Here is a 9,003-nt window from a genome sequence, read left to right on the forward strand (position 1 = left end):
AAGCCTAGGAACTTCCCTCCCTCAACCCCGAAGGTACATTTTTCGGGGTTGAGCTTCATGTTGACTCCCCTTAAGGCCTTGAAGACCTCGTTCAGGTCCTTCAGATGTTGCTCGAACGAGTCGGACTTCACGACTATGTCGTCCACGTACACTTCTACCGCCCGGCCGATTAGGCCTTTGAAGATTTTGTCCATGAAGCGCTGGTAGGTCGCCCCTGCGTTCTTGAGGCCGAATGGCATGACCTCGTAATAGTAGTTGGTGTCGGCCGTCATGAAGGCCGTTTCCTCCTTGTCCCTCGGGTGCATGCTTATCTTGTTATAGCCAGAGTAAGCGTCCAGGAAACTCATAATTCTGTGACCGGCCACCCCGTCCACCAGTCAGTCAATGTTCGAGAGAGGGTAGGTGTCCTTCGGACATGCGCTGTTGATATTTTTGTAGTCGACGCACATCCTCCAGTTACCGTTTGGTTTGGTGACCATGACGACGTTGGCTAGCCATGTCGTGTATCGGACCTCCCTTATGAAGCCGACCGACAGGAGCTTGTCGGCCTCTTCCTTCGCCGCGAGTCGCTTTTCGTCACCCAAGTCCCTCTTCTTTTGGGAGATCGGGCAGGCTTCCTTGAATATTGACAATCGATGGGTGATGACATCCGGGCTCACCCCCGGCATGTCGGTTGGCGTCCATGCGAACATGTCGATATTCTTTTTCAGCGCGGCGTGCATGATCTCGGCCTCGGCCGCTGCCAAGGCTGTTCCTACAGCCGTGCTGTGCTCTTCGTCGAGGAGGGGGACTCTCCTTAGCTCCTCCCTCGCTTCTAGCCTGTCCTCGGTCGCCTGGGGGTCGATATCTACCAACGCCGCAGTTGGCTCGATCGTCTTTGCTCGGTCATTCCTGGGGGAGCGGTCCTTTCGGGAGGACTTTCTCACCCTGAAGGGAGAGGTGTCGTCCCTTAAAGGCTCCACCCGGAGGCTCTCGACGTAGCACTCTCGTGCCTCTTTCTGGTCTACGTGGACCGTGAGAATGTCCCCTATTCTCGAAGGGAATTTCATTGCGAGGTGAGGGGTTGATACTATGGCCATCAACCGGTTGATGGATGGTCGGCCAAGGAGGATGTTGTAGGAGGTGTTGGCGTCGATGACCAGGTATCGAATTTTGATGGTCCTGGTGTTTTTCCCCTCTCCGAAGGTGGTGTACAACTCAATGTAACCCTTTGTACCCACCCTTTCGCCCGAGAATCCTACCACGTGGTCGTCGTATGGTATCATCTCGGCCTCGGCTATCCTCAAGGCCTTGAAAGTTTTCCAGTAAAGGATGTCTACCGAACTTCCTTGGTCCACAAGGATCTTCCGTATGGTGAATCGGTCTATATCGACCGCTATCACCATCGGGTCGTCCTGCTGGCGGTAGTCTACGCCTTTAAAGTCTTCGTCCGTGAACGTGATGGGTGGCATCCTTGGTCGGAATGCCACCGCGTTTACCTGGTGTACTGCCCGGAGGTGTTTCTTCTGGGCGTTGTTCGTGCTTCCTCCCCCAGCGAAGCCGCCGGCTATAATGTTGATGACCTCTCGGTTACCTCTCCTATCGGCCTCCCTGGGGGGCTCGTCCCTTCGGGGGGTCGTCCCTCGCGGGTTGTCGGTTGCCTCTGTTGTCTTGGTCATTTCGGCCGCGTTGGGTTGACCTCGTCCGCTTGGGTGGATCCGCCCGGCGAGGTGGGTCTCGGCCATTCCTGACGAAACGACGGAGATGCCTAGCCTGGATAAGTTCCTCGATCTTATCCTTTAGGGCCTGACACTCCTCGGTTGAGTGTCTGGCGTTTTGATGGTACCGACACTGCTTCCTCCGGTCGGCATTACTTGGGCTGGCCACCTTCCTTGGATGAGGGATCAACTCGCCGTTGAGGGCCTCGTCCAGGATCCTCCCCCACTCGGTCGTCAGGGGTGTGTACCTTGAGAACCGGATTGGTCGGTCACGGTTGTCCCGGCGTCGGTTATTTCTTTGATTCGGTCGTGCCTGGCACGGGCCTGGTTGTGGAATTCTCTTAGCTCTTCCAGCTGCATGTACTTAGCAGCTCTCTTTCTCAACTCGTCCAGGCTGTCGGTCGGCTGCATGCACAGGTTGACGGCAAAGGGCCCCGGACGCAGGGTCGTTAGCATGTGGTGCATGGCAACGTCCGGGCTCAGATTCCGGATGCTCATTGCCACTTTACTAAACCTGTCCACAAAGGTTCTCAGCGACTCTCCCTTCTGCTGGCGGATGCCTACCAGGGCGATGGAGGTTAGATGGTGCGGTCGGCTGGTCGCAAACTGAGTTTCAAACTTTGCTACGAGCGTGGCAAAGCTATCGATGGAGTTGGGTGAGAGCTTGGTGACCCTTCAAGGATGTGGGAAACACTCGACACAACACAGCGTCGTCCGAGGTGTAGAGACTCATATGGGTGGTGTAGGCGTCCATATGCTCGTCCGGGTTGGTCGACCCGTTGTATCTGTCTAGGTTGAAACCCTTCCACTTCTCAGGCAGTGGGACTTCGATGATGGTGTTGGTAAAGGGGTGTCGGCGGTTCGGGTCAGCCGTCAAGGTCGTCCGGGTGGACCTCATCAGGCACGACTCGTCGCCCATCTCGGTTTCCCGGGGAGGGGGTCGGCCTCTCGTCCCCTCGGCCACATCTGGGTTGGGGGAGAGGTGTAGGACTTGCCGACGACGTTCGTCGGTATGACAGAGGGTCCTCCCTCCCCCAACTTCTTCTTCATTTCCTCGTTCTCCCTTTCGAGAACTTGCAGCTCCTGCTCGTTTTTCTGGGCAGCCTCCTCGGCTTTTCTTCTCGTCTCGGCCATCTCCCTCTGGAGAGACAACAGGATCATTGTCTGGTCGGCTTCGGTCATTCTCTCCATGCTTCTGGTTGAGACCATCTACTTTTTTCCTTCAGCTAGTTTCCCTCGGCCCCACGGTGGGCGCCAATTGTTCCTGCTAGGGAGATGGGACCTAGAGAACTATTGAAGTCTTCTTCTCCTTCCTTCGGTCGGTCAAGTGACTGGGTGGTGAGCTGGGATTCTTCTCGTCCTCCTGCTTCTCCTTCGGCACTCGGCCTCGGCTGAACACCGGATGGTGGGGGTACCTGCGAAGGCACTCCGACGCTCAAGTCAGTAAAACGGGTGGTCAACTCTCAGGTAGGTGAACAGTAATAAATGACATACCTTACTCCTTGGAATGCGTGTTATTTATATTATTCTAATGGGCATACCTTTTTGGGCCCGTTTATCGAGGTGGATACCGCTTAGGGTTGCATTACCTAATTCTTAATGACGGATTAGCTTTACTGATCTTGGTTTGAGCGTTAAGGATGACAGGGGTCGGCCGTCGGCCAAGTCAACCTGATGTGTCGGCTCTCGGTCGTGTTTTCATGGTCTCGGCAGGCCTTCTAAGGTCTCGGCCAGGTAGGCCGTCGGCCTCGTCATCTCGGCCAAGCCTTTCAGGTCTCTACCGACTTTCCTTTGGTTTCGGTCAGGGTGACCTGGTCTCGGGCAAGGAGACCAGGGGTCGGCCTCGGTCATACCGGTACATACTGTATGTCGAAATCGGACAACTCAACCACCCAACGGACCATCCTGTTCATCAAGAGTGATCATGTGCATTCAAGAATCCAAATCCTGTGTGTTTGATGCAAGGCTGGTGTTGTTGTTGTGTTAAGGGAGGGATCTGGGTAGAATAGAATGTGATCCACTCCTTTTTTGAATCTAAAACTAATGTGATTTAAAACCTTTTAGAAAATAAAGTGTTTTTCCAACTAAGTGAAAAACAACCTGTTGTTTTGTCGAATCAACCGGTTGTTTAACTCTTAGGAGTTTTTGAAAAGGTTGAAAACTGTTTTAGTTTGGTTGACTTAACTGCCAAACCAAACAATCAGTTGTTTTGTGGTTTCAACCAATTGTTTCTTTGAAAATCCTAACAGAACTCTGTTTTGGTTGTTGAATGTTCTTTAAATGATTTCCAACAGAATACGTTCCTTCATTAATTGTTTTGACCGATCTTTGGAAAATATAAATGGTTTGTTTATGTTTTCAAACAAGCAAGAGAAACAGACTTGAGTTTTTCAGTTGTGACAAAGTTGATTTCAAGATTTGAACATTCACATCAAGCTTTGGGTTTTCAAAGAGAGTGGAATAGGATTGCAATTGTATTGATTTCAGTTTGTATTGTAAACAAGTGTAATCCCTTCTCAACCTACTGTATTTTTTGTGTTGTGTTGCCAAGGAGTGTTGTGTGCTCTTGAGGTGGTCAAGATCAATACTCTTGGTGTGTTTTGCAAAGGGAGTGTGTTTCTTGAAGGGTTCAATGTCACTACTTTGGTGGTTTATGTGTTGTAATCTGGTTTGATTACTTAGTGGATTACCCAGTGGTTTTCTGGGGACTAGATGTAGCTTTTGGCTTAAGAGTGAACCAGTATAAATTGTTGGTGTATCTCTATCTTACCCTAAACACATTTAAATTATGCTTTAAGCTTTTCTGGTATAAACAACCGATTATTTCGAGGAAACAACCAATTGTTTTTTTTGTTGCTTTGCTGTTTTAGTGCTTATATTCTTGGCTAACCTGATTTCTGTTCTGGATTCATACAAAGAATTTTGCTAAACATTGAAAAGTTTTCAAAAACCTCTCTTAAACAATTCACCCCCCTCTCGTTTAAGGCCATATATTCTAACAATTGATATCAGAGCTTGGTACTTGAAAAATATTGAAGTTTGATCCTAAAACCTTTTTCTATGGCTGAAAAACTACCTTTTGGGGAGGGTTCCTCAATTAACAGGCCACATTTGTTTTGTGGTTTGAATTATGAGTTTTGGAAAGTTAGAATGAAAATCTTTGTTGAATCTCTTGATAAAGGAATTTGGGATACAATTGAGAATGACCCTTTTATTCCTAAATTTCAAAGGGATGGATCTTCTATTGAAAAACCTTGGTCCCAATGGACTGATGCTGAAAATAAAAAGGCCAAGTTTGATTGTATTGCCAAGAATATCATAACCTCTGCTTTGAATTCATATGAATTTTTCAAGATCTCACAATGTGCATCGGCTAAGGAAATGTGGGATACTCTAGAAGTCACCCATGAAGGAACAAATGATGTGAAGAGAGCTAGGAAACATACTCTAATACAAGAGTATGAGATGTTTAGAATGTTCAAGGGAGAATCAATTGTTGAAGTACAAAAGAGATTCACTCTCATCATCAACCATCTAATGATTCTTGGAAAAACCTTTGACAAAGAGGAACTAAACATCAAGATTCTCAAGTGTCTTGATAGATCTTGGCAACCTAAAGTCACGACAATTTCTGAATCAAAGGACTTGACATCCTTGACTATGGCCTCCTTGTTTGGAAAGTTGGAGATGAATAGACTCAATGTTCAAGAAACTGAGGACAAGCATGTAAGGAATATTGCCTTACAAGAATAAGCAAGATTCAAGTGATGAAAGTGAGGAAGAAAACCTTAGCTTGTTGTCCAAAAAGTTCAGCAAATTCTTGAAGAGTGATCCTGCCTGTTGACCAGAGCGTTGGAACCTCCCTCGTCAAAGGATCGACGTGTGCACCGCTTGAAACGTCCGTCCTTCTTCAAGATCCACCTCAAGAACCTGCAAAAGAACAGAGCGGCGCCGCTGCGGCCGATCGCACTCCAACGCCCAAGTCAGTGACAGAACCACCAAATACTAAGAGCAAGAACACTCAAGAAATCTCAAGGAACCGTGCAATGTTCTCTCTCACAGTAAGCTCTAGAACTCGCAAGCGTAAAGAGTATAATCTGAACGTGCGTACCTCAGAAAGTTCGTTGAGAACTCTTATATACCTGGTCACTTTCTCTCTCCTGGCAGTTACAGACCTGGACACGTGGCTCGCATCCAGTCGTACACGTGCCACCATCTGGAGCCTCCTTGACTTGGGCGCTGCTTCTGACTCTCTTTTTGGCTAAGTTACTTATGCATGGTACTGCCCAGTGCATAGCTAACTTGGGAGCGCGATCACTACTGGAATTGGCGAGTTAGGGTGCTCTCGTACACCTTCCCTGTGGTCTCGCCGGCCGCCTTCATAATCTGCACCACCTTCATCTCCGACGATGTGCTTGTTCTGGCGATCTCCAATCACTTGGTCGCCTGAGTTTACATCTGGCGACTACATCTTCAACTGGGCGATCGCCTGGTATGCTGGAAGATCGGAGCACGCCAACTTAATAACTGGCGACTACACGAGCCCCCCGACTTCCTTCCCTTCTGCGAATCTGGCGCCTTGTCAACACGCCTACACTGTAGCTTGGTGCCACGTCATCACTTCCGACTACCAGGGCGGTACACAAGCCCCCCAGTCTTAAGCGAAGACTTGTCAAGCGAAAAGACTAAAAGAGTCACGCCAATACCGATCTACGTGGCCCTGGCGCAGAATTTCAAGCGGTTGTACTTTCTGCTTCTCTGACGCGCCACCAAACCCCTCACCCATCGCACGACACGTGGCTTCATCAACGGTTACCTTCAGTTAACGTTTGCGCTTCCCAAACCCATTTCGAAAAACCCTTAAACCCATTTTCGCTCCACTGTTCCATCACTTTTCTTCGTATTCTCGAACGCTCCAACCTTCTTCTGCAAAAAAGCTCTCGACGTTCTTCAACTTCTCGAATCACCAATATTCTTCATCGCCTTCCTGATCATAAAAAGGTACTTCCTTTCCTTCTTCTGCTGGTTTTTACTGCATTTTAACCGATTCGCATCATCCTGTAACTGTCTGGTGCATACGTTGTGGGCTGTTTTTGCTATTTCTCCTTCTTCGTAACTTAGGGCTCCGTCAACGTTCACAACGAACATACGTTCGTTCGTTTTTCACCCTTCCTTCATGATCGAGTCAGCCTCTGTGAACCCTGATCATTTTTCCTTTTCTTCTTCCTTTGCAGCTTCGACAATGACTCGCTCAAAGATCACCCCAAATCCTCCACCTTCAACATGAAACCCCTCTTCTCAAGCACTCAACCCACCGCGAGCACGCGGTGCTTCGTCTTCCCAGGCTGAGAGGCCTGCACCTTCCCGCCCCAACCTGGCCCAGGCTGCTCCGCCTGCCACCGGAGGAGCCTCCGTTCCCCCACCAGACTTCAAAACCCTTTATCCCTGGGCCAACTCGACCCTCTTGAGGGAAACATCTTCTATGAACACTGCTGGGGCAGTTTTGCGGTTGACTAAGGGGGATGAGCCTCACCAAACATTCCACAAGGAGCACGACGAGAAGATGACAGTGCTGCCTTGCCCCCCCGAGTTGCCAGTTTGCGCCGACGACAAGGCGAGCAATGACGGGCCCTTCTGCTTCGTTTACACAACTTTATTCAAGAAGGTGAAGCTCAAGTTTCCCTTTACTCGTTTTGAAAGGGAGCTCCTCACCGAGCTCAACATCGCCCGCCCAGCTCCATCCCAACAGCTGGGCGTTTGTGCGAGCGTTCCAAGTGATGTGCGACCATCTAGGGTTGCCAGCATCGGTGGATGTATTCTTGTTCCTTTTTGAAGCCAAGCACCCAGGAGACCGCCTGTGGGTAAGCTTGAATGGGATTGCTGGGAGGTCGATCCTCTCCATCTTCCAGCAATCCTATAAAGACTGGAAGGGAAAGTTCGTCCAAGTGCGCCCCAACGACAAGGACGCTTCCCTACTCGACGGTTTCCCCTTATACTGGGTGAACAAGGGGAACAAGGAGTCCAAGAGCTGCTTCAAGAGACCCAGAAGTCCTGATAGCATGGGCGCCTTGGACAAAGATCTCTGTTTCTTTTGGAAGAGTGTGGCGGACGCCAACATCACCTTCCTCACCACCACGCTCATCAGCTTCGAGTTCTTCGAGGACCAACTCGAGATTCGCATAGGTTAGAACGCCTAAGTTCTTGTTTTAATACCGCTTCTGTTAACTGTTTCTGGGCGTCTTGTGCGTTGTGCACAAGACTTTGGTTTTATTTTCCTGCACTCTTTATCTGCTTTGCTGTTGCATACTGCCTTATGCATTGATTTTCTCTCTGAACTAACCCATGCATTTTTGCTCTATGCAGATAACATGTTGGGCAAGGGCAAGCTCGCTGAATTAAGGGCGCTCGCCCGAACCCACGGGTTGGCAACGGGCTCTCAAACAGTGCCAAACTCTGTGGTGGAGATCGCCGCCGCACAGGGCCGATCGCCACCTAAGGGCCCAGCTCCCTCCGATGTCCAACCCGCCGCCCAACGCAAAAGACTTGTCCTCAAAAGACCCAAGAGGAAAGCTCCCCAAGTAGTCCACGAGGAGGAGGAGGAAGACGACGAGGTCACTGAAGATGGCCTTGTTACGAAGAGGAAGAGGGTGGCACCTTCTTCACCACCTGCCCCACCCCCTCTTCCAACATCAACACCTCCATCCACGCCTGCTCCACCTCCGACTTTGCCATCTCCACCAGCTCCTGCCTCACCAGTCCAAGCCATTCCACTGGCAACTGCGCCACCTGCGGTTGAGGCCCCCGAGCCAAACTTCATGGAGGACCCCCCGAGTGCCTCCACGTCGTACGTATCAGCTGGAGGGGGTCCTCCTTCAAATGCCTCAGCCGCAGACGTTGCTCCAATCGGGGATGAGGTTGCACATACCTCTCCAATTCTGATCACCGAATCCCCGACGTCGCCACCACGCCCAGAAGCGCATACTGAAGAACCAACTAAAGAAGGTGGCGACGAAAACCAACAACAGGCCCACCCGGTGCCTCTACAAGCAGCAAACCTCCCTCTTGAGGTCACGAGGATGTGGGAGTCTTTATCTGCCAAGCTGAAGACGATAGCAGAAGACATCCCCACCATCATAACCAGAGCTGTGGAGAGCTCCACCAGGAAGCTCCAGGATGACCTCTTCAACCTTAGAACTGAGAATAGCACCATGAGGGTTGAGGTGGAGAAGTTGTCCTTCAATCTGACACTCGCGGAGATTGAACACTCCCGAGTAGAAGACGCAATGAGCACCGAGCTCAGGGTGGC

At 50.2% G+C, this 9,003-nt stretch overlaps 1 protein-coding gene across 1 annotated transcript; it reads right to left on the reverse strand.

The window, feature by feature from the left end:
* Positions 1 to 377: 377 nt before the first annotated feature.
* Positions 378 to 1,385, reverse strand: LOC137824739 (uncharacterized). The gene has a single exon (XM_068630411.1). The coding sequence runs from the start codon at positions 1,383 to 1,385 to the stop codon at positions 378 to 380; it is 1,008 nt and encodes a 335-aa protein (XP_068486512.1).
* Between the last annotated feature and the right edge of the window lie 7,618 nt (positions 1,386 to 9,003).

The sequence above is a fragment of the Phaseolus vulgaris genome, chromosome 8, assembly GCF_000499845.2.
Source record: "Phaseolus vulgaris cultivar G19833 chromosome 8, P. vulgaris v2.0, whole genome shotgun sequence".
NCBI classification, from domain to species: Eukaryota; Viridiplantae; Streptophyta; class Magnoliopsida; order Fabales; family Fabaceae; genus Phaseolus; species Phaseolus vulgaris.